This window comes from Paroedura picta, chromosome 2 (genome assembly GCF_049243985.1).
Source record: "Paroedura picta isolate Pp20150507F chromosome 2, Ppicta_v3.0, whole genome shotgun sequence".
Lineage (NCBI taxonomy): Eukaryota > Metazoa > Chordata > Lepidosauria > Squamata > Gekkonidae > Paroedura > Paroedura picta.
The window spans coordinates 77,914,096-77,939,490 of record NC_135370.1 but is presented as its reverse complement, the minus strand read 5'-3'; the positions used below and the strand labels follow the sequence as shown (position 1 = coordinate 77,939,490).

Below are 25,395 nucleotides of genomic sequence, written 5' to 3'. Positions count from 1 at the left end.
AATTTCGTAGCTACTTTAAACAATCAAGCCATCGATTCTATAGGTGAAAGACTAGTAAACATGGTTGCAAAACAAGGAAGCCAGCTAGGTTTACTACTTTTTAAAAATTTATATACTCCTTTTATACTCCATCTTTTCCACCAGTGGGGACCCAAAGTGGCCTATATGGTTCTGCCCTGGGCTTTTGAAGTTCATTCAACTTGGTTAAAAAAAAATCCAATATGATCCTGCTGTCTACTCTGATGTTGCTTGCTTCCCCTCCCTTGGATCTGCACAGTTCAGGATCAACTATGGAGTCACTCCACTTATTCCCTGGCACATTCAAGAGTGGATTTTCTCTGCTTAATCAGAGAAATGCATGGCCATAGCACACTCTTACCATACTGTCTCTTTCAAATTCCCCCCAGCTGTGCTCCCAGCTCTCCGGGTGTGCAGAAGTCTCTGCTAGTTTCCACCAGCGGCTGCCTTTGAAATTGTAAGCAGAGAATAGTCATAAAGTTGCTTTCATTTCTGGGCTTTCCATTTTAGTTCTACCTTCATTTTGCCGTTGCTTCTGCACTGTAAAAGTATTTTTTCCTGTTTTATAAGCCCCCTTAATTGTTGTGATAAGTGGGTTCAGCATTAATCTCAGTCAAAGTAAAGACTCCGCATCCTTTCCTTGAGCTGCTTCCTCCTCCTTTCTCCCTGTCAACATGTGTTTCACAGAGCAGGAGTGTGTGTGTGGGAGGGTGAGAAACACTCGCCAGGGCTGCCCTCTGTTCTTTTCCTCTGGCCTTCACTCATCTTGGCAGTGATGGGGATTACCCTTGGATTCCTTTTTAAAAAAATGAATACAAGAAGCCACTGCTTTTCTTTCTTTATAAAAAAGAAAAAAAGCATCACAAAACTTTCTATATAGAGCGTATAGCTATAACATGGCTGAGATGGCTCAGTCAGTAAGATGCTTGTGTGAAGATCACAGCTTTATGAGTTCAAGCCTAGCTGTGGGTCTTAAATTTTTCCCCAACTGTTTTGTGTTTTTGTTTTACTTGCGAAAAGCTAATGTTTTAAAAATGGACCAACCAGCAATCCGGTTTCTCTTATTAGTATGCAGAGTTAAACTCTGCAATTTGGAGGAGAAAAATCCAAGAAAGAAGATAGGTGCAGAGTGCAGGAACAGAATATGAACAGGCAGTAGATTAAAGGGATACTGACTTCATTTCAATGAGAATCAAAAAGTGTATAGTGTGGGCACAGGATTCGAAGTAAAGCCCTACGAAATCAACTTCAGCAATAAGTTGTGTGTGCAGGAAAGGCTGTTTAGTGAGGATTTTTAAAAAGAAGTTCCCACATAAATTGTGCATACTTCCCAGCAAGTTTCCAGCTGTTCTACAAAGAAATTAAAAGGCCTTTTGTCAGTTTCCATATGATTATTTTTGCATGTGATTTACAAGTAATTGTGTATTTATAAGTAATTCCTTTGTTATTAAGAAAAGGTTCAGAAAGTGAAATACTAAGAACACCTTAAACGTTGAATTTTCACCCAGAAGCTGTTTTACTGTTATTTTAATTACTGTTATTTTAATTGCTATTTTAACTGTTTTAATCAAATTAAATTCTACTCTGTATTTGTATGAGATGTTGTACACTACTCAGAACTTGGTTACCAGGCTGGGCAGTATAAAAATGTAATTAATAAATACATAAATAATTTAAAACCAGGCAGCTAAGCCTGGAAGCCGTGATGAGTTGGCCCAAGCAGAGTTGTCATCTGAAACCCAAACCTTTAAAGATAGAGGTCCTATGGCTAAGCAGGAAGGGACCATGCAAGAAAGCACACATGCCAATAAAAGAAAAAAGTGTGCATGCCCACCTGGATGGTGTGCAGCTATCAGTGGTTCACTCTGCCAGGAACCTGGGCATGATTGTGGATGCTTCCCTCTCAATGGAAGCTCAGGTCATGAGAGTAGTGTAGCTAGCATTCTACCACCCTCGCCAAACCAAACTACTAGTACCCTACTTGGCCTTGGAGCACCTAGCCACAATGATCCAAGCAACAGTCACCTCTAGACTGGATTTCTGCAACTCGCGGCAGGTCCGTGCATGCGCGTTTGCGCTGTCAGCGTGTCGCCGGCCGCACTTCCCTCTCCCCCCCTCCCGCAACAAGAAGCTTGCTGGGCCGCGAGCTAATTGGCCGCTTTGGTGGCCGAGTTGTTCACAGCCTGGCGATTCTTGCTGCTGAGAGAGTGAGCCGCGGCCCACTGCCAAGGCTCTCTAAGCCCAGCACCGGGCTGCACTGGGGGTTGATGAGTTTCTTTAGTTTGTCACCAGGGATAAAAAGCCCAGTGTAGATTCACCCCTGGAAAGATGCTGATGTAAGATGGCTTGGTGGGGTCGGGGCAGGAATTCACTGTGATCATACTCTTCATTGCCATTGTCAATGCATCATGGAAAAATGTTGCCATGTGGATGCAGTTAAGATTGCTGCTTGTCACAACTTGTTCAGCAGTGTATGTTTTTAAATGATAATGTTATTCACAATTTAAAAATAATAATAATACAGAACCATGAGGATGTATGCATATAGGCAATGTGCTGAATTCAAGCAAGAGGGTCATTTAGTTATCAGCTTTAGGCTGATCCTGTAATGAGCAGGGAGTTGGACTAGACAGCCTGTATGGCCCCTTCCAACTCTGGTTCTATGATTGATCTATTTCTTGGACACTGTTTCTCTTGTGGTGCTGCTCTGACACCCAGTGGACACCTTAAATAGTGCAAGCTGTTTTATTGAAGCAAAAAAAAAAAGTTACCAGGAAACAGCACATTCTTCAGTACTTTACCTTCTTACATGGCCTGCCAACAGCCAGGGCTCTCAACTTTTCAAGCAACCTCTATATAAGAACATGAGCTTTGCTAGATAAGACCAAGGTTTATTCCGTTCAAGAATCCAATTTAACACACCTGCCAGGCAGCTGCTTTCAGGAAGTCCATAAAGAACATGTTATGGCCATAGCTCTTGTCTGTCACTGCTTTCCATCAATGGGAATTGTTTTTAGCCTCCACAGCAGGAAGTTGCTGATAAATGCCCTTGCGAAATCCCATTTTAAAATCAGTGGTGATCTCTACATCTTGTGGCAGTGAATTTTATGTATTAAATATGCACTATGCAATGTACTTCAATTTGTCTGACTTGCATGTATTGGCACCCACTTTCATTGAATGTCTCCAAATTAAGGAGAAGAAAAGGAAATCTATCCACTATTTCTACACTATGCATAATTAAAATTTTATTTTGTTGCTATTCTAATATTTGAGAGTTTCCTCCTAACTACCCAGTCTGCCTTCTCATACCAGGTTTTAATTTTGTCCCTAAAGTACACAGCACTCAAAAGATTTGACTCATGCACCCACACATCTTAACGCAGCCCGCGGCGCCCATGGGCCCTGCGGACTAAATAAAGCCGTAAGGGCTTTGTGGGAGGAGTTAGGGTGGGCTCTGTCCGGGATGAGGAAGGGTGCCGATTGGCCCCTTCCTCCAGACAGACCATCGGCCGGGCCAATCGGCAGGCACGCCTGCCGATTGGCCCAGCCAATTCCCGCCCTGCTGACAAGGGAGCAACTGCGAGCCGCGCGGAGCACGGCTCACAGTTGCTCTCTTGCCGGCGGCCTGATGCCTCTCGCCACGTCAGGCCGCTGCCGCTTCGTGCCTCTCGCCACGTCAGGCCGCCGCCCGAGCTCCATGCGGCTGCTGGGGACTCCCTGGGGGAAAGGCTAGCGCCCATTGTATTTAGACATACAATGGGCTTTGCCTCTAGTCTGCACTATAATGCTACATGGAGTACGAAAAAGGGTATCTTTGATGTTGGATTGTAACACAGTAATTTATTATTAAATAGCTGCATTTGACTTATACTGAAGGAAATGACTAACATCTCTTCAGAAAACAAATGCATAGGCATAATGGCATAAATTAGCATGAAACAATCATTGGGAAGAGAGATGGCAGGAAACGTCTGTCTTTGCTTCTCACCCCACATTTAACTTTAGCTGCTTTCTGTTAGACTCCTGCATCAGGCCAAAGTCCAGGGCTGACTTCTCCTCCAGGGTTCCTTTAATAGAGCTTGCCTTGGGGAAGAACTTCAGAAAAAAGCAAGGGAGAGGAGTTTACAGCACCCATTCCTACCAGCGATCTCTCCACAGTTGTCTTAGATGAGAGCTGGCCCTTCCTCCCTGGCTCTTCCAGGATGCACCTTTTAAAGGACTGTCTGGAGTTGGAACTCCCTCCCTCTATTCTGGGGGATGAGCCCAAGGGAGTGGCAGATGCTAGGCAGAATGGGCAGCTGTCTTTGAGGGACCCTAATTCCCCTTCCCCATGGGAAGCCTTATAAGGCTTCTTCTCTGGTCTCTTGTGGCCTAATGAGATAACTGCAGCCTGTTTTCTGTTCTTCCAGAGATGCCTTCTTGGTTCTCACAACAGATGAGCCATTGATTGTGGTGGGACTGATGAATAGACCCTGTCCCTACCTGTCTCCACCCTACATGTTGCTGCTTTCACTGCAGGATGGCTTTCCCAAACCTGTGCCATCCCCTCTGTGGAAACAGCCATGGTCCTGATGACTTGTTTTAATGCTGCTTCCTGGAATACTGCCAGAAATTACTTGGAGAGAGGCAGAAGCATTTTAAATGCTGGGTTGCACTCAATATGAGTTCAATTGTGTAATAGAAAAGAATGGAAAGTTGCTGCAATTCTTTTCTTAAACATCATTGCTTTGTAGCTGCCAGTAAATGTACCCTGTCCCTCTATCTTTTCAACAACCTTCGTTGTGTATATGTGGGAGATATATTAAGCATCCCAGGATGCAACTGTTGCCTTTTCTTTCTACCCCTGCATTTGTCAAGGGGTAATCTCAGTGATTAACTTCTTCCTAGGTGAGTCACCCTCTTGAAGGAATCTGGAGAATGTCTTGCCATCTTGTCAGTATAATTCCCTGGCTTGATACAGCAGGGAAAATGCCCAGGTTGCAAAGAAAATGGCACAACAATCACATGAGATCTACATATTTCTCATAAGACAAGACCATCTCTTCCTGTTCAACCATCAGTATACATTTTTGAGCTGCTCAAAATGTGATTTGCTAAGGCAAAGAAACCTTCAAACTCAAAAAAGAGGAAGTACAGCTATAGAGGAACTGAATACATCTGCTTAAACCACAGAGCCACTCACCATTTTGCTCATTTCCTCTTTGGTTCCACCATCAAGTGAGTCTGAATCTCACTGTCTCAAGGAGCTCCTAGACAAAAGATCCTATCATCAGTAGGCAATGGAAGAGTTAGGTAAGTAACTTTCCAGCCATGGCAAAATAGCAAGAAAAGATGGCACAGAGTTGGTGGAGATGTACACAGTTTTGTTAGGCTGCTGGGTGGGAGGGAGATATACTAAGCATTTTACTGTAGGGTTGAGTTTCCTGAGGGAGGGGTGGTCTCTTCATTAGCTGCACAAAAGACTGGGACTAAAATAGTGCAGTTTTCTCCTATAACAGACCAGAGTTGTGTATTGCATTTCTGCCAGATATGTGGACTTTTGTTGGGAGAACGGTGACACCTGTGCTTGAAATACTAGCATGCATACAAACAGCACATGTAAATAAATTGCAGAGATGGAAAACCTATGAATACAATAAAGTTTTTAATTATTGGTTTACAAACAGGTGGTTAAGAGGGTATACTTTACAAATGCAATCACAGGTAATGAGCAGGCAGAAGGAAGCTATTTAAATAGGGGGTAGGTCCTAGAAGTAATGAGTACAAACTGAGTAGGAACTAGTTTTAGATGGGGAAACAGAACAAAGTTTTTAGTTGTTAGAATGATAAAATTCTGGACTGTTCTAGAAGGAGTTGAATGAATGCAGGAAACATCACAATTCCTCTTTCAATATTAATTTGATCCTCAGCAATTATCTGCTAGTAATGTTGTCTAATTCCATGTCATGAAAATCCTCAACTATCCATTTCCACAACTTAAAGGGACACCTATTAAAGGGACAGAGGGTTTTTTTTTTAGGGCAGGAGGTTTTGGCCAATAATCTTAACATGTTCAGCATAAAGCACCCAGGTAGGCCCTGGCAGCCTGGATCAAGTGAACGTAAGAGTCAGTTTTGTGTAAGGAGGGGAGGGTGTCAATGAGGTTAAACTGGGAGGGAGGGTGTATCACTTGACTCAGAAGAGAAGATCCCCCTCCAGTTTGGAGGCACTGATAAGCTTTAGCAATGCACACAGTGCTTGTTGAGCGAGGATGTTTTAAATTGTGAGGATGCTTGTGTACATTCTTGCCCAGTCCAATGAGTGAGGCTGGTTTCCTGGTTAGGCCCTGAAGGCAAAAACAGCATCAGCAGCAGGTCTCTGAAACCAAGCAGGCCATCCATAAGACTAACCAGGAGCAGCCCTCCGTTTGGCAAGTGTTGGTGCAAGCACCCTGCTCCCTTCCCCAGGCAAGACTGCAGCTTGTGGCTACCAGCCTGCCAAGTTGGAAAATGTTCCCCTCCCAAATAGGTGATGACAACTACCGATCCACCTTTGTGCCATGCCTCCAGAATCACTACTGATCTGCAAACTGCAGAGATCCCTTCCCCTGGAGAAAATGGCAAGCTTAGAGGGCAGGCAGTGTAGCATTCCACCCCACCGAGGTCCCTCCCCTCCCTGCACCCCTCCATCCCCAGGCTCCAAACACTACCTCCCAGTCTGGAGCTGACAACCCTTCCCCATAGTGATATCTTGCAGCAGAGCTTTAAACGTTGGGGGAAGGGGAATAGGAGAGTTGTGTAGAGAAATATCACATGAAACATGAGGTGTAAAGCTGAAGGCAGAAAACTTCCCCAAAGTCAACTGGAAGAAGATTTGTACCTTTAGCCTATATCTGGTCACTCCAGAAAAAATGTATTGTTTGGGTGGAGCAGACAAACTACAGTATAAAACAATTGTTGCTAACAAATCAGGGTGAATTTGTGGGTTGTGCATAATTAGGGAGACTTGAGAAATGTAGATGAAGTTGTTTTTCCAAAAGACTTGGAAATTGGGCAGGGGTGCAGTCTCTCTTGTATGACTCACTTCACAACTTTGTGGCGTTGGACAGTTTATTTTGTGATGAGAAAAGGCCACAAAGTGTCTAAATCACATCTCTCAAAGTAGAAAGGATCAGCATATACACATTCACAAAGCAAGTGGCAGGAGTCAAGGCCATGAAGGCAAGGTTTTACACAGAAGTGATGTAGCAGTATCAGCGATGCTGCTGGTTTTTATTTTATTTTTCTTCCGTCACTGCTCAGAGTGGCAGAAGGCAACAGGGAAACTTCCTGCCATAGCAACCATAGCCAGAAGCCTAGGAAGCCTAGTGGGACAGTATTTCTAGAACAAACCCAGAGAAAAAATTTCTACTGAATCCTAGATTGGCACGATGGCACTTCCTGTTCTGGAAATGATGTGCCATGGCTTGGAGCATGTTCCCTGCTCCACAGACTCCTGCTGGGCATAACCCTGTGTCTGGCAACCCTAGCCTCCATGTCCTGTTGTTGGCCCTCTGGAGTAACTGGTTGGCCACTGTGTGAGAAAGGATGCTAGACTAGGTGGACTGCTGGTCAGATCCAGGAAGGCTTTTCTATTATTCTTACAACAATTGTATGTTGGTCAGTGCAAGAAAGATGTCAAGCAGAGAGACTATAATCTGGGGAGGGCAAATAAACAAATAAACAAATAAACAAATAAACAAATAAACAAATAAACAAATAAACAAATAAACAAATAAACAAATAAACAAATAAACAAATAAACAAATAAACAAATAAACAAATAAACAAATAAAGCCCATGTCCCATCCTGTAATTTAAATTCAATTATTTTAAAATATTGTTTGGAGTACAACTTGTGACTGAACTGTCCCCAGAAGCACCTGTAACAGCCTGCCCTCAGCCTTCAGTGTGGGATCAGATATATAGTGCCATACTAAGCAGAATTATGCCCTTCCAAACCCATTGCCTTCAGTATATGAAATGAAGTGGGAGTAATTCTGCTTAGGATAAAATTGGTAGAGTCTGACTCTGGTGGCCACCTCAAAGAGACCTGTGAGCTGGGCTTTGTTTAGCGGCCTCCTGGCTGAAAGGTCCTATGCATCATTATTGTTTTGTTTGTAGTTCAGAGATCCCAAATGTGGTGCCACAGGGCACTGTGGTGTCTGCAGACATCTTTCCTGCTGCTTGCCAGGTGCTTTTAGAGAGTGGGCAGGACTTTTGCCTAGCAGGAACTCTGATTAGCTGTGCAGATTAAAAGGCATGCTGCTTCACAGAGCTTCTGCTTGAAATATTGAAGATGTACTCTTATAGATTCACATATAACCTGACATTTAGTGGTTATCTCCACTTCCTACAGCAGCCATGTTGTAATTGTGCTCACCGTCTTGTGTCAGAATTACCAGTGCCCCCAGGTTGAAAAAGTTTGGTGATCCTTGTGATATTATTTGGCTTGAGACATGAGTTTTTCTTCCAGCAGAGTCTGTCAAAAAATGTTTTCCTGTGATGGTGGCAGCCTAGACTTGCAAAAGCCCTACCCATTTAGATCTAGTCCACTAAAATGGCAGGCAATAAAATGGCAGGTTAATGAAAAACACAGAAGCTTTGTTGCCAAATCACTAGTAGTCAGATGGGAGATGCAGAAAACAAAAGGGGAACAGATAGAATTCACAATATTTAATGGCTTTGTTCAGATGCTTTGTTGGCAGAATTGGAGCAGACTTCGGAGAGTTTGAGTGAAATTGATGCAAAACTCCCAAAGGTTTGTTTTCTTCTGGAACATGACAAGGATAAACCACAGACCCATGTCAAGCAGAACAAGAAACTGAATACCCCAGAAACCAAAAAGGTATTATTTTAAAGCTTCCTCCTTGCCTACCTTCTCTGGCTATGAAATGAGGAGGGGGGAGGGGAGCTTAGGAAAGGTAGGATGGGGTTGGTAGCCAAATGCCGCCATCACTCAGCACCGCTGTCCTTGTCACCTTTGTTTCTTCTATAATAGCAGTCTGCCCTGCCCACCCCACCAAAAATCTTAAGGATTGCTTGCTATCTCCCAAAATAGTAGCTGCAATAATACAGTCACAAGTTTGAAATCCATGTCCCATTCTCCCCTGCCCCTATTTTTAGAATTTTGGCAAGCTCAGGAGTTCCCCCTGATTTGCAGAAATATCCAGCCTATCATGACCATATTTTAAGGATTTTTGATCCACTTTATGACACCATTGTTCATCATTAGATATATGTCTAGATAGCAGAATCTGTGTAAGTGGTTTTGTAAGGAGACAGTGTTCTCATATTTTATGTTTGTGTATCCCTAGGTACAACCAGCACTGAACAGTCAATATAATGGAGAAGATGAAGGCAATGTGTATAGGTAAATGCTACAGCAAGAAGGCAGCCCTCACAAAGCACTTTCTCCTTTTGTTTAATTTATTCTATAGGAAACCTCCACAGATAATGGTTGGACGATTTGGTGGGTAAACAATCACATTTACCTGAAAGGAAGATGATGCTGAATATAAAATGAACTCCCCATAAAAACATGTTATGTACGCACCAAAAGTTATGGGACTTGACTGGAACTTCTATGAGAATGTAATATTCCATGCTTGCTTGTTTGTTTGACCAGTGGTAAATACAATAAAATGTGTAAATAATCAACAATAACATTAACAGTTAAAACAACAGTTCCACATCTGAGAATGATAGAATTTCAGCCATCTACCACTAAATTTAATCAGCTTCAGGGCCCCTCCATGTATACATAGGGTTTTTCTTTCTGGGAAGGGACACTGGAAGAGGAGGGGAGACCAATTAGATGTTACCTGCCACTCTGGCCTGGTGGAAGAGCTCCATCTTGCAGGCTTTGCAGAACTCAGTGAGAGCCCTAACTTCCTCTGGGAGCTTATTCCTCTAGGAGGCTGTCGGGGCCAAAAAGTCCCTGACCCTGGTGAAGGCCAGGTATACCTCCTTGGGGCCAAGGACCACTAGGCAGTTGTTGTTCACCAACCATATCTGGATAACAAAGCTACTTTTGCATTCAGCAAATCATGTATTGGAGTTTATTCAGAATTAAGCCAAAGGTGACAGTGATTCATAGACTTACAAGACAAATTATATCCCACATAAGAGGTCGAACAATGACTTAAAATGCATATAGATTGTGTTCCATAGGAGAATTCCAGCTGCCCGTGCCTATGCACTTGTTTGACCACTTATGCACTGGGAACTTCACTGCCCCAGCTCCCATGCAGGAGAAAAAATCAGGGGCAGATGAGGAGCACTGGGCCAAATGCTCCCCCGTGTGGGTGCAGGAAGAGATGGGGGTACCTGCCATGACTAAAACTCCAGCTTGCAGCCCAGCATTGAACCTCCAGTGCATAAACAGTCCTTGAGAGTCACCTTGGTGTAATGGTTAAGAGCAGCAGCCTCTAATCTGGAGAACCAGATTTGATTCACCATTCTTCCTCCACATGCAGCCATCTTGGTGACCTTGGGCCAGTCATAGTTCTCTCAGAGCTCTCCCACCTCATCTATCTCACAGGGTGTCTGTTGTGGAGAGAGAAAGGGTAGGCAATCCTGCTTTGAGACTCCTTCAGGTTGTAAAAAGGGTACCAAAAACATAGAATCATAGAGTTGGAAGGGGCCATACAGGCCATCTAGTCCAACCCCCTGCTCAACGCAGGATCAGCCCAAAGCATCCTAAAGCATCCAAGAAAAGTGTGTATCCAACCTTTGCTTGAAGACTGCCAGTGAGGGGGAGCTCACCACCTCCTTAGGCAGCCTATTCCACTGCTGAACTACTCTGACTGTGAACATTTTTTTCCTGATATCTAGCCTATATCGTTGTAGTTTAAACCCATTACTGCACGCCTTTTCTCTGCAGCCAACGGGAACAGCTTCCTGCCCTCCTCCAAGTGACAACCTTTCAAAACTTAAAAGAGGGCTATCATGTCCCCTCTCAACCTCCTTTTCTCCAGGCTGAACATTCCCAAGTCCCTCAACCTATCTTCATAGGGCTTGGTCCCTTGGCCCCAGATCATCCTCATCGCTCTCCTCTGTACCCTTTCAATTTTAACTATGTACTTCTTGAAGTGAGGCCTCACTTCCACTCTTAGATTAGATTCCCCCCTACTTTTCAATATTGTATGACCGCTTGTAGCTTGAGGGGAGTGTCCAAAAACATTTGTAGAATTTACCTATAGACAGAAAAAGAAGGCTGGTTGGAATGACCATAGTATATCTACAGTTTCATTAAATTCCCCCTTTTTCTACCAGTTAGATTTTTAGTTAAGTTTGCCAGAGCCCTGGTGGGAGCAGGAGTTCCTGCAGGAGCTGGCTAGTGGGAGGGAGGGGTGCCCCCCCCCAAGGAAGATGACACTTCTTTTTAGCAACATACCTATGTGACTTTAGCATGCCCAAGAATTGACATGGGAATGTCAGGATAACACTCTAGTCTGGAGAGTAGAAGCTAGTTACATTTCTATACTGCCCTCCCTTGTGGCTCAGGGCAGTTTACAATAAGCGTTTGTAGCTTGCAAAGTTATAGCTTGCGGCTCATAGAACACAGAACACAATAAGTTTGAATTTGTAACAATTTGAACATAAAGGTAAAGGTATCCCCTGTGCAAGCACCGGGTCATGTCTGACCCTTGGGGTGACGCCCTCTAGCGTTCTCATGGCAGACTCAGTATGGGGTGGTTTGCCAGTGCCTTCCCCAGTCATTACCATTTACCCCCCAGTAAGCTGGGTACTCATTTTACCGACCTCGGAAGGATGGAAGGCTGAGTCAACCTTGAGCCGGCTACTGGGATTGAACTCCCAGCCTCATGCGCAGAGCTTCAGACTGCATGTCTGCTGCCTTACCCCTCTGTGCCACAAGAGGGTCAATTTGAACATAACAGTACAGAAAATATCAACAATTTTGGCTTTGAACAATTCCAAACTTAACTGCAGTTTAACAGCTCAAAACATGCAGTGGCCAGTCAGGTGTTGACCTATGTTGCTTCTGTTGGGCATAGCTGGTGATTGGGAGAGGGCTTCTGGGTTGGTGTCGTTCTGTTGACCCCAACCAAAGGCTTGGTGGAACAGCTCCATTTTGCAGGCCCCGTGGAACTGTTTTAGTTCTTGCAGAGCCCTGATCTAGTCTGAGAGCTCATTCTACCAAGTGGGAGCTTGGGCGGAGAAGGGCCTGGTTATGGTTGAGGCCAAGCATGCCTCTTTGGGGTCAGGGATCAACAGTAGAGATCAACATTTTGGATAGGTATGGTTGTGATACAACTGGCTTACATGAAGCAGATGCTCTGCATTAAAGCACCACCAAATTTACAGAGGTATGGAGAAATTGCTTTAGATTACAAAAATACTCAGTGGTGAGCTTTTGATGCACTAATAGTTTGTAAATAGAGTTTGCGGGTCCCTGAGCTTGGGTCTGGCAAAGAGAATAATAGAACTGAAGTGTGCATTTCTGTTCCATCACAAATATGATTTTGTCTCCTCTGCAGCAAGGTGTCAACTCCACAGACCCTGGTCTCTTCATCTTCTTCCACCTCAGCAGCTCAGCAACTGGATGACTTGCTGACTTGCTTGGGAACTATGCAGTCCAAGGTGAATCATGGCCCTCATTTTCTCTGCAGAAGGAATTATAGCAATTCTCACAGGCTCATTCCATGCATTTCAGATAATGCACTTTCAGTGTACTTTTGTAGCTGGATTGCCCTGTGTGAAACAGGAAGATCTACTTCTAAAGTGAATCGAAAGTGCATTCTCCAGTGTGTGCGGAATGAGTCTTGGTCTATAAGGAAATGCCAACACCTGCACATTCCTGAGGGAGCAATTCTTGTGATTATATTACATCTTTCATGTATTTAATATGGTAGATTAGAATTATCTGCCCATGTTCAGTGGTCTTGAGTTATAAGTAGAATGTGAGATGGATCAAGAGGGAATAGTGGGCTTAATGAAGTAACAATTATTTGTGAGGATTGTTCTTCTCAGGCCCCAGCAGTTGCTCCGAAGGGTAAGCGAGGGTGAGAAAGGAACAGTAAATGGGAGAGCACAGTGAGAAGTTGTCTGTGCATGATTTCCAGGAATGCCATGAGCAGAATACGTGGATTTTGAGGAAGCAGACAGATACTTGACCCTTTGAGGGACAGGAAGTAACATGGAAGTGACACAGAAGGTAGGTGTTGGAGGGCAGTGTAATGAAACTTGATAGAGAGCTAAATAAGGATCTTCCAAAAGACAGATGAGATGAGTGATTAAATGGCCAGGGGGGTGGAAAATCTCTTAAAATATAACTGCAAGGAGCTGGAAGTACACCTAGGGTTGCCAACAGGCCTAAAAAACCATGCTGTATCTCTTTAGTAAAGACTTATAGTAAAGAAATGGGCAGCTCAAGCTTTTAATGGCAAGGAGGTAAAAAAAATAGCATCTGGAAAATAACATCCTATTAAGCTTCTATTAAGTAGACAGGATATCCCCCCCCCCCCCCCCGATTATTGGCAATTTATGTGCCTCACATTTCAGGATGGTAAAGTCCTAGATCGGCATAACCATTTTCCCCTACTGGATACACAGGGAAAACTAGAAAGGTAAGAGAGAGAGAAAGTTCGGCGAAGGGACAGTTTGCTAAATGTTCCCATTTGCTTATTGTGTAGACTTCACTTGGGATAGAAGGTCCTGCCGACCCATCATCAGGGGAACAGAATGCCACTGACAGCCTAGACAGCATGTTGGAAGGCCTGACTCAGGGACTGCAGGATCTTGGTGTTGCTGCTGTGCCGAAGGGCAATTGTGCTGCCTGCCACAAACCAATTGCTGGAAAGGTGAGAGGTGGTGGGGCGTGAATCCTGGCAGGCTTTTCTAATGGCTCTCCAGCCTACTGTGTTTTGAAATTAATAATCAATGACATATCACAGGTAACAAAAAATCCTGCTGCACAGTGTCAGCTGTTCTTATAATTTCTGTCACATACTGCCAAAGGATTTTTTTTTGTTACTCGACCTTTACAAGTATAATATATCAGATATATTGTAATACATTTCATACTTCCAATTACAGAAAGAAACAGATACATTATAATATCTCATAAAACATATCTCATAAAAGAAACGAGAGCACACTTTCTTTCTTACCTTTTTATTCCAAAATATTATAAACTATATAAATTCAGCTGTCCATTGGAAATTATTTTTCTCGGCCCTTTGTTAATATGTTAGCTTAGTTAATCATGCAGTATAACACATATTATTCTGTTGAATTATTTAAAAGAGCACTTTCCTCTTCCGATGTAGAACTAATTTTGAGCTTCCTCACCAGGGCTAAATGTGCAGCAGCAAAATGTCAGACACTCTTTCAGAAGGCAAATGGTTGGGTCAAGGGAGAAACTACAACCCAACATTTTATCAACAAACTGAATCACACATTTCCAAAAAGGTTAAATTTTTTAATATGATTAAAAGTATATATTTAAAAATCTGGGATAGATGACTTATACCACCATTTCTATGTATACTGCTGAAGGTTTTATGTTCTCATAAAATTATAGAGTTGGAAAGGGCCATTTATTACTATTACTATTACTATTACTATTACTATTACTATTACTATTACTATTACTATTACTATTACTATTACTATTACTATTACTATTACTATTACTATTACTATTACTATTAATTGCATTTATATGCTGCCCTTCCCTGATGGCTCAGGGCAGCTCACAAGATTAAAATACACACAATATAATATAAATAATATAACATTTAAAAATACTAATTACTAATAGAAATTTAAAATAAATATCACCAATTCACTCAATCATTTTTATTAATACACTTACATTTATTATCCATCCTATCTCAGAAGAATCGGGGAGGAGAGGGGAGATAGCAATTTTAGGGAGGCAATATTTACTGATCTTAAAGATCCATGGAGAGAGCAGCAACATGACCAGTGTTTCATGGGAAGAGGAGGCTGGCCCCATGCCAGTGGGGGTATGCAGAAAGTCCAGGAACACACACATGCCATGGAGCAGGATGACCCTTGATATAGGGCAAAATTCTGCCTGAGGCAGTCTTGATATGCTAGTCCCTAAAACCAATTCCTTGATGGGCCTTCCAGGGTCGAACAATCATCCAGGAGAAGTGCAATGGGTTTAACAGGAGTTGAACTATAGGTGTCAATGTTTCTTGATGACCCTTGGATTTCTAGACAGAAAAGTTATTATGTTTGGGGGATACATGGGTGAGGATGGAGCCTGATGGGATACCTGGTAAGTACTTGGGAATCTATTCTCCTAAATTATGCATCTCCCTGGGGTGGGGAGGAGGTTGTTAGTAGGTCAGCTGTTAGTTCCCACATGATCTAAACTACAGTGTCCAGATTTTACCTGGCTGACATCCATTTTATGTCACTTTGGGCCAGTGTATTGCTTATGATACTTGAAATGATATTAAAGGAAGGGTTTTCTGTCTATAAACTGCCCCACAATGAGAGAAGGGGTCTGACTGCTAACTTGCTTGTTGTTTAATATTGTTGAGTGTATCTGAGGCCCTTGTAGCTTCCTGCACCATTTGAAAGAGGAAGTAGTCAGGCAGGCACATCAGGAAGCTGAAAGATTCTGGACACTTAATAGAGTTTGTCTCCCAGCCCACAGGGAACTACAAGGTCGCATTTCTTGGATACACTGTCAAAGTAGTCAAGGACAGCATCTACCTCCTCACTGTGGTCAGGCAGCCTGAAGCAGACTCTGGCCACAATAAGAGTTTTTTCTTCTTCCCTTATCTTCAACCAGATACTTTCGACGGGGCTGTCACCTGCCTCCTGTAGTATTTACTGACAAGCAAACCTAATACTCCTCTTCAACCCTTTCTGTTTTTCTTGAACAATTCATATCGATCCACTACTATATTCCCATCATGGGAATGATCCTACCAAGTCTCTGTAATGCCTAATAAATCATATCCCTCTGTCTGCATTAGTAGGCCATGCTTTTCCTTCTTAGTGTCCAAGCTTTGAGCACTGGTACATAGGCACCTCAAGCCTGCACTGTTGTCTCCATTTGATCTGGCCTTCCTGTACCTATGTTAATCATCTCCTTCCCCTGACAAATGAAGCCCATCTTGTCCTCAGGGAGGAAAGCAAATGTGGTGCACTCCCTGCAGATGACTGGAAATGTGTCCTGAGCATTCATTGTCACTTTTCAAGTAGATTCCTTCATCCTAGAATTTCCTTTGTAAGTTCATGTAACCTGGAAACTTAGTTTCATACCAGGTTGTCAGGCCCAATTCCCAGACCAAGACCCCTTTGGCTCTTGCCCTTCAGCTCATGCATCTGATGAAGAGGAGCCTTTACAGTTCAGTGGCTTACAGTCCCTGCCTTTCAACAGCAATATGAGAAGATGGGACCAGCAATCAACCCTTGGCCAGCAGACCCTCCTTAAATGAATCAGACAAATTAATCAAACAGAATCCACTCTCCAGTAGACTACAAACACCCACTCATCCTCAAGCATTGTCCCCTCACACAGCAACCTCAGTTAGTGGTCCCCAGCGGCTTAAGAAAGGCAAAAAACACTCACCTCTCCAGCAGCCCACCACCATGCACCTTTCCCCAGCCCAGCTGGTTCAGCTCAACCAAGAAGGGTCTGTTCCTTGCTCATCTCTGTGGACTCCTCATTAGAACCTTATGGAACCATATTTTTTTTCCCTGACCAGTGTTACACTGGAAGGGAACGTGTGTCTCATCACTATGCCTTCTACTAAGAACTTTGTACGTTGCTTGCTGGTTTTTAGGTGGTGACAGCACTGGGTCAAACATGGCACCCAGAACACTTCACCTGTGCCCACTGTAGAAAAGAAATGGGTGCTCGACCCTTCTTTGAACGGGACAGCAAGGCCTACTGCCAGGAAGATTATCATCAGCTCTTCTCCCCTCGCTGTGCTTATTGTTCTGCACCCATTCAAGAGGTATGTAATATTGATCTTGCATTCTATTGATTGCCTCTGCACCATTTTTAGATGTCCCAAACTCTATTAGAAATGCCACTTTGTATGCTGAGTTGGGACTTCGTTTATTGGAATCCAGAGCATGGATCATTATCTTTAAATACTGGTTATGCCTTCATTTTCGATCACAACATAAAAGTCTAATAGCTAATTTACTTGCCAACCCTCATTGTTTCCAATAGTCTCAATATATCCTTCACAAAATTAATACCCTTGGTATAAACATCAACTCCCTAGCTAACTCAGGGAGAGCTATATTCAGGGAGAGCTATATAAAGAAAGATATGGGAAACTGAGAAACAGCTCATTGAAACAGGGTTGAACCAGGTATAATCTCCTTGTTTCTTTGGTCTCTCTTCTACTCAGTAATCTATGGCCCAATATTTCTCAAATTTAGTAGACCCAATTCACCTTTGTGCATTCATGATGGCTAGGATGCTTTCCCATCAGCTGTGGTGAAAGGGACATATTGAAACATATGCATGGAACAAAGGATATGTGCCTGCCATCTTGGTGAACCAGAAACAATCACACATATATTATTAAATTGCCCATTATTCCTCAAATAGCAGTCATGCCTAATCGGGCTCAGTTTGCCAGTCCAAAGGGATTTAATTGTAGATGTGACACAGTATTAGCTGATATGATCTCTGAAATAACTGAGTGTGTTGCGAAATTTTTAGCTGCTGTTTACTGGAGAAGGATTCAGTTACATTGACAGAGACCTTGATTAGTCATAACTAATTTCTCAAGTTTTATTTTATATACTTGTTTATTATATATGGTATCTGGTAATAATTGGTTTTTATTATTTACTATTCAATTTTATTTTGAGTATGCCAATAAAGTTACTGTACTGTGTGTGTGATTGTCTCACATTCAGAGTTGAGGCCAGTTAGGAAATTATCCATTCTGTTTGTGCCTGTCTTTCTCTTCCCGTGTCATTAACCTTTTAACCATCATGGCTTTCCAGTACTGGAATTCAATTACTTCCCCCCCCCCTCCTTTTCTTTGCAGAAAGTTCTTACGGCCATGGATCAGACCTGGCACCCAGAGCATTTCTTCTGTGCCCACTGTGGGAAGATGTTTGGGAATGATGGTCTGTTATTTACCCTTTCCCTCCCTCTCACCCCTTGGCTTTTGCATTGCTGCATGCATGATAAATATCCATTCTGTGCCATGGTGCAGCTTCCTTGTTGTTCCTCTAGTTGGTCTGGCAACAAATTTCCAATTTTAATAACTCAAATCAACTTCATTGGATGCTTTTGAGTACAAATATTTTGGAAGACAGAGAAAAAGTTCTCTCTGTCCATTCTCTCTACCCTGTACATCAGTGGTATACTTTTTATCACCAGTCAACGCTTGACAATTTTACTGCGGCCTGTGGGGGGTAATCTTTTGCTGATGGACATCGCTGCCATCGACTGAGCCCATGCTTTGCTTGCTTTCCCGCTGGCGCCCCTGACTTCCTGCCGCCCACTGGGGGCGCTGCCAGCAGCAGCTGTGCAGTGCCATGCCGAGGGGGAGCCCCAGCTATGGCAGCTGCCAGAAAGCACCAAAGGTGAGCCAGCGGCAGAGTGGCAGGGCAGCCCCCGAGGCAGCAGCCGGGGAGGAGGTTGAGGAGGATCCACGGCCCGGTACCGACTGATCCATGGAGCGGGACTGGGGGTTGGGGACAGCTGCTGTACATGATTTTATAAATCTCTATCATGACCTCTTCTGTACTTTTTTCAGCTTTACAATGTCCTTTTTGAGGTACAGTGGCTAGAACTGTACACTGTAATTCCAAATGAAGCAGCACCATATGTCTATACCAGGGGTGCTGTAAAATTGACTTTTATTTTCAGTCCCTTTCCTAATAATCTCCACCATAGAGTATTCCCTTTTCACTGCTATGGTACACTGGACTGATACTTTCACTGCGCTCTCTGCTATGACCCCAAGGTCTCTTTCTCTTATGTTCTTAACAACAGACAGTCACTCAGAGCTTGTATCCCGAATCATTATGGTGCCAGTGGTTGTTCTTTGAATGGAGTTCAACATCACTTCTTTTTTAGAAAGTCTTGCAATTCTCTCCTGGGAGTAATTGTTCCTAGTTCAATGGCATGTCAAAGACTTATTATTTTCTTTCTTTGGGAAAAGTCATTAGAAGAGCACAAACATAAACCTGCTGTGGGACTTTAATCACAAAAGAGTACTAATATGTCCCCTGGAGCCCAGCTCCAGTAATTGGGCCCTTAGTGGATCTGTGAGCACTTAGTAGTGAGCTCAGGTCCCTAAACTGCTAATTATAAGTAGAGTACAGAAAGTTTTTTTCTGGTGAATCCACCTTTCTGCAAATTCTAAATGGGCTGGTTCCTCTTTGTCATCAGATCACTTCATGCTAGAAGAAGCAACTTTCAGAAATTTGTACACATTGCTTTGGCTCATTTCCCAAGTTCTGTTGCAAAAACTGCTTTGCGCAATCATGGATTGTTCCCCTCTTGCTCTGTAAGCATCTCAGAAGCATTGCAAGCCTTCAGCAACTCTGTGACCTTGCTATGACCTGATCCAAAGAGATTATTGCTCTTTGAATCACCAGTAACACAGCTAGTTTACCAGTGATGTGAACAGTCTGGAGTAGCTACATTTTGAAGTTAGGGGGGAAACATTATACCTTGTTAGAACATCAACTCACTATTTTTGTAATAATGAGGCTGTCAAGAAAAAAATGTTTGAGCCCAAAGAGAAGCATGTTTCCACAAAACAAATACCACACATATCAGATGAAGCAATCTTGACCTCAAAGGCTCATTGGAAGGAACCCAGGGAAATAAAGCAGCTGAGGGAAAGGGAACATAATTCCCTGGTCCTGCACAGACCAACCAACACAAGTTGATCAAAGCACACAGTCAACTTTACCATAGGAGACAGCAGGTCAACTTTCTACCTCAGTGCCAAAGCCAGAGGAAGATCCTGTCCACATATTATATGCCTCAAAATTAGCCCCATGTAAGCCAGGCTCTTACTGTTGATGATTGGAGGAGGCAGGACAAAGAAAGATAGATCATCTTTAATGTATGGCTCTGTCTACCATTCCATTGTTCAACTGCATTTATTTTAGCTCTCCATTAATTTTCTATAGAGGTGGTATAAGGACAATCACTGTTAAGAATTGATAAGCATAGGAGGGATGACCCAGCCCTCCTACAATCCTTTCCAGGCAAATCTCAGTAGTCAGAAATACCCTTCACGTGATGAGTGTAGCATATAGCCAAACCTCTAGTCTAACCATGACCAGAACCAAGAATTGTTCTTTCTCTAATGATCTTTCCATCTAATTAGGATGACTCTTTCCATCTTATGAAGTGAGTGTCTATATAGGTTATCCTGTTATAATTCCTCTGAGCAGGCCTGCATAACTAGAGAGTGACTAGGCATAGCACAATCTGTCAGACATTAATTGTGATTTGCCAGGTATTCAACAACACCTATTTTTTCTGTCCAAGGCAGGGTGGTGATTCATCAGTATCCTGGGACAGGGTTTTATCTGATTTGGATATAGCATGGATTTTCGACAAGGGATAAAGAATTGGTGCATTCAGCAACAAAGTTGATAAATGTCAATCTACCTTTTAAGGCAATTGTTGGATGTACCAAAATGTGTCGCAAACACTTAGCGGAGCTTGGTCAACGGACCCTAGAAACCAGAGCCTGGCTTTGTACATTCAAATACTGGTTACAAATCCATTTCCATTCTCTTCCACTATCTCTACTTTCTAACGTTTTAGGCAATCCCTATTTTATTAAGGGCTTTAATGAAGTAATTTTTCATAAACATCATTGTTTAGGATTAGATTTATCAACTCTAGTTAATTATGATGAGAGCACAGTCCTGAAGCTGATCACAAAAAGACCAGAAGACCAGGATATTCAGATAATAGGCACATCAACCCACAGAATCTGTTCACCAGGCCACTGGGACATATGGTCTTATAAATCAATGTCCCTAAATATTCAGGTGTTAGATGACTATTCCCGAAAAAGGGCCTTTCTCCTTGCACGCCTAAATATATTCCCTTCGAACCTATCAAGAGGCCGCTTCCTTCAAATCTCTCGAAATGAGAGGAGCTGTCAGCATGAGTGCAATGTACCAGATTCCCTTAACCATTTATGATTCAACTGCTCCAAATTTCAGATATTCCGTCATTATCTGAGGGGGGGGGGGGTTATGGGAAAACTGAAGTATTTGTGCATCAATGAGAAACATCTAGTGAAAATGTTGTTGAGTGTAAAGGAGCCTTCTCAGATAGTGGGCCTTGCAAAAATTCTGTCAGTCTATCTCTGCTGCAGATTGGCTGTACAACATAAGGCTTTATTACTATCGTCCATATTGTGCCTACATAGGAAATATTTAATTTACAAGTGGTCAGGAAGGTTGAATCAGGCATTCATCATCAGCTATCCTAAAGGTCTGGGTGTGATGGATCTTGCTCTGGTACTGAAAGTAGAGGTGACTCTTTGAATCCGTGTGAAGGTTTCCCAGTATTAAAGTCTGCCTTTCTTCCCTGTTCTCCAAGTAGAAAAATTGTAGGTTTTAAAGTCTTCATGATGAATCCTTTACCCCATAGTAATCTTTTTATATTTGCTTCCATAGGTTTCCATGAAAAGGATGGGAAACCATACTGCCAGAGAGATTACCTGACCCTTTTCTCTCCCAAATGCAAAGGCTGTGACCAGCCAGTGATGGATCAGTACCTGTCAGCACTAAGTGCTGTCTGGCATCCTGAGTGCTTTGTGTGCGGGGTAAGCATACAGAAGAGTGCATGATCACACTAAATAGCTAGACAAAAAATGTAGTGTTATGAAACTATTGAAGATGCTCGGGGAATGAGCAGGAATTACAAGCTACACATAGAGCTGAATTTGCCTTTCATTGTAGGATGTTTAATTCCAGTTGACTTTATATTTTTATGTATTCAAAAGTATTCTAGGCTTGCAGTTCTTCTTCCACAGCTGGACCTTGCTGAGCAACAGCATTCAAGACAACAAAAAAAGTAAATGGTGGCAAATTGGTAAACTGTGTCATAATATCCAAATTAAGACATATGATAATTCTTTGCTAAAACAGCTAATCAGTCCTTTTGAGTTCAGCTGTAGTTCACAAAAACATTGGAGAAATATGACTGTCCATAATTATTGGAAGACACTTTCCCAATTGTTGCTGGCCCCACCCATCTTTTTTGAGGAATTTGCCACAATATGCTTTTGCCTTATATCTCCACAATTCTGATGGTTGTTCATTTAGTCTGAGGAAGAGTGCTTGCACTCGAAAGCTCATGCCTTGAATAAATCTTTGTTGGTCTTAAAGTGCTATTGGACTCTATTTTTAATGGGAAAATATGTGGATGAAGGGTCTCAAATTTAAGGAGAATTGTTATTAGATGATTTATCATTGGTACTTGTAGCCCGAAAAGTTATCAGAAACAGATAAACATATGTCTAACTCTTGCTGGAAATGTGAACAACATGAAGGGACATTTTTTCTTCTTTGATGGGGGTGTAAGAGGGAAAACATTTTTTATACAAATAATGCAGAAGATTTTAAAGACTAGGATACAAATGAAATCAGGGGCATTTCTTTTGGGTTTAATGGAAAAAATAATTTTAAAAACTCACAGATCTTTATTTCAATGTATGGTTATAGCAGGGAGACTTTTATATGCTCAAAAGTGAGGCCAAAAATCTCTTTAACAACAGCGAATAGAAAAGTCTGACATAGGAAAATATATATTTATTTACCTCCTTTATATTCTATCTTTCACACCGAAAGCATCTTACATCCTTTTCTTCTCCACTTTAATATTAATCTTACATATTAAGTCTGCGGGTTCAGTGAACACAGATTCCAATTCTTCAGAACAGCTCTTTTTATTTATCAACTCCAGCAACAAACTCCAAAGACTGAACAGAGAAAAACAGGCAAACTCAGGCACTTTTATACCATTCAGGCAGCCTGCTGTTGCCTTTGGTTGGCCCTAAGCAGAGCAATCCGATTGGCTCTATGCAGAGCAATCTGGTTGGACCTTAACGGGTTCCTTTGACATAATAATACTACATAATTCAGTTTTACAGACAAGGTGAAGGCCTGTTCCAGTACTATTCCGAAGCAGAAAACAGCAACCCAAGGCTGTCTGGTCTGCAGAGGAATTTCATTAGCCTTAGGTAGGGATGCTCAGGTGAGATATGGGAATCCCCTGGATTTTATAGCTCATCTCCAGACTAAAGAGATCAATTCTCCTGGAGAATATGGCTGTTTTGGAGGGTGAACTCCATAGCAATATACTCCACTGAGGTCCCTCCTTCAAAAAAGGTTTCTTTCTTAGGAACTTAAATGCAGAACTTTGACACACATTTTAAACTTAATTTTTAGATTCCTTTTACCCAAAATAAATCAGTTCCTCTTTCAAACAGCAGCAGCAGCAGCTGACTGACCATATTCATAAAGATGACATCCTGAACCAGCACAGTGTACTCAATTACTGGTTAATAAGTGAGGCCTTGCCATGCCCTGGTTAGCCCCATCTCAGCAGACCTTGGAAGCTACATAAGGGCTGACCCTGGCTAGGATTTGGGTAGGAAACCACTAAGAAATATGAGGGCTGTGACTCAGAGGCAGGCAATGGCAAACCACCTCTGAACATCTCTAGACTTGAAAACCCTATGAGGTTGCCAGAAGTCAGCTTGTGATTTGATGGCAAAATCAACAACAAACAAGTAGGGCCCAGGAATATTTCAATGCCCTGATGGCTGTCTTCCTTTCCTTTCAGGACTGTTTCTGCAGCTTCTCCAATGGTGCCTTCTTTGAATTAGATGGGCGACCCTACTGTGAGCTTCACTTTCACCATCATCAAGGGACAGTGTGCCATGGATGTGGGAAGCCCATTGTTGGGCGCTGTGTCAGTGCCATGGGGCACAGGTTTCACCCAGAGCACTTTGTTTGTGCCTTTTGCCTTACTCAGCTGCACAATGGCATCTTTCAGGAGCAAAATGACAAAGCATATTGTAACTCTTGCTTCAACAAACTTTTTGTTTCATCTTCCTAAGGATGTTAAGGGCTTTTTGGTCATTATATTTCTAGTGTTTCCTGCCATACCAGCTGGAAGAGTGCGCTACATGTGATAGTATGAATATGCATGGCCACCATTTTGTGCAAATAGGCAATATGTGTATTTTCAATCTTTGGTACGTGCAAAGATGTAATTGCAACAGACCTGTTTTTCTGATTCTTCTAATGAAGCTGGAAACATCAAACATTGTCCCCTGTTCAGACAAAATGGTGATAGTACATATTGAGACTATCACACCTAATATGCTCTCTAAGTTTCTGAGGTAGGAGTAAAACAGTTATAATGACTGTAGAAAGGGTTTACTCTCTAAGGAAATTGAAAGAGGAGAAGATAACCTGGAAAAGAGCTGAGAATGCAATCTTGTCCCTACTGACTTAAACTCTTCCCAGTGAATTTAGTTGGATTTACTTCCATGTAAACAGGGACAAGATTAGTGATGGAGAATATTACTCCATCCGAACTGCAACAAATGTCAGTGGACTCTGGTGTTAGATATACATTCTGCTCCACTGAACTTTGAACATTTGTACTAGTTTGTACTAGTCCCATATTTTTCAGAGATAGATACAACAAGACTTGAAGGCTTTCTGGCACACGGCTTTCTAATTCTCTAAGCATTGCTATTTGACTTTTATTGCATTGCCATTTTGTTAAATTGTCAGATGCCCAGCAATTTGATCTTTCCAACACCCTAGCTGCCGATTCTCTCTATATTCAATTTAACCTGTTCTGTTGAATCTCATATATGCATGCAAGCAAGCAGTCAAATTTAGCAAATTGGTTTGGATAGCATTTTATCTTTAAATCCCCTCTCAATTTTGCACTGATATTATAACAGATCCATAGATAATATTTAGCATATTGTTTAGAGTTGAATGGACAGAATGCACAAAATAATAAATGTGATTTTTAGAAATAATGTCCATGCAGTTCGGCATGTTTCTTTGGATTTAGGATATATTGGACATTTTTGCTTTGATGTATATCACTAGGACAATTGCAGTCATTTCTGGACATCAGCCGGTTAAATTTGAGCACACGTTGAGATGACCTGTCTAGAGCCTGTCCTTTCTTTTATTTTAGAGGCTTTTACATAGGGCTGGAATTGTTTGAAGGGAAGGAAATGAGATGGTGTCTGTTTTTCCAGTGCTGGCACATGTGGGCTTGTCAACCCCATCAGGTTGCATCTTGGTGAGAACAATTTCAGCCAGACTTTAAGTATTATTACGCAGTTTTCTG

General features: G+C 42.4%; 1 protein-coding gene across 1 annotated transcript; it reads left to right on the top strand.

Moving 5' to 3' along the window:
* Positions 1 to 4,929: 4,929 nt before the first annotated feature.
* On the top strand, positions 4,930 to 25,075 carry LPXN (leupaxin). Its single transcript, XM_077321038.1, has 9 exons — positions 4,930 to 5,313; positions 8,732 to 8,886; positions 9,356 to 9,411; positions 12,542 to 12,644; positions 13,697 to 13,864; positions 16,835 to 17,008; positions 18,065 to 18,146; positions 21,684 to 21,832; positions 23,857 to 25,075. The coding sequence occupies exons 1-9, from the start codon at positions 5,301 to 5,303 to the stop codon at positions 24,130 to 24,132; spliced, it is 1,176 nt and encodes a 391-aa protein (XP_077177153.1). The 5' UTR covers positions 4,930 to 5,300; the 3' UTR covers positions 24,133 to 25,075.
* The last annotated feature ends 320 nt before the right edge of the window (positions 25,076 to 25,395 follow it).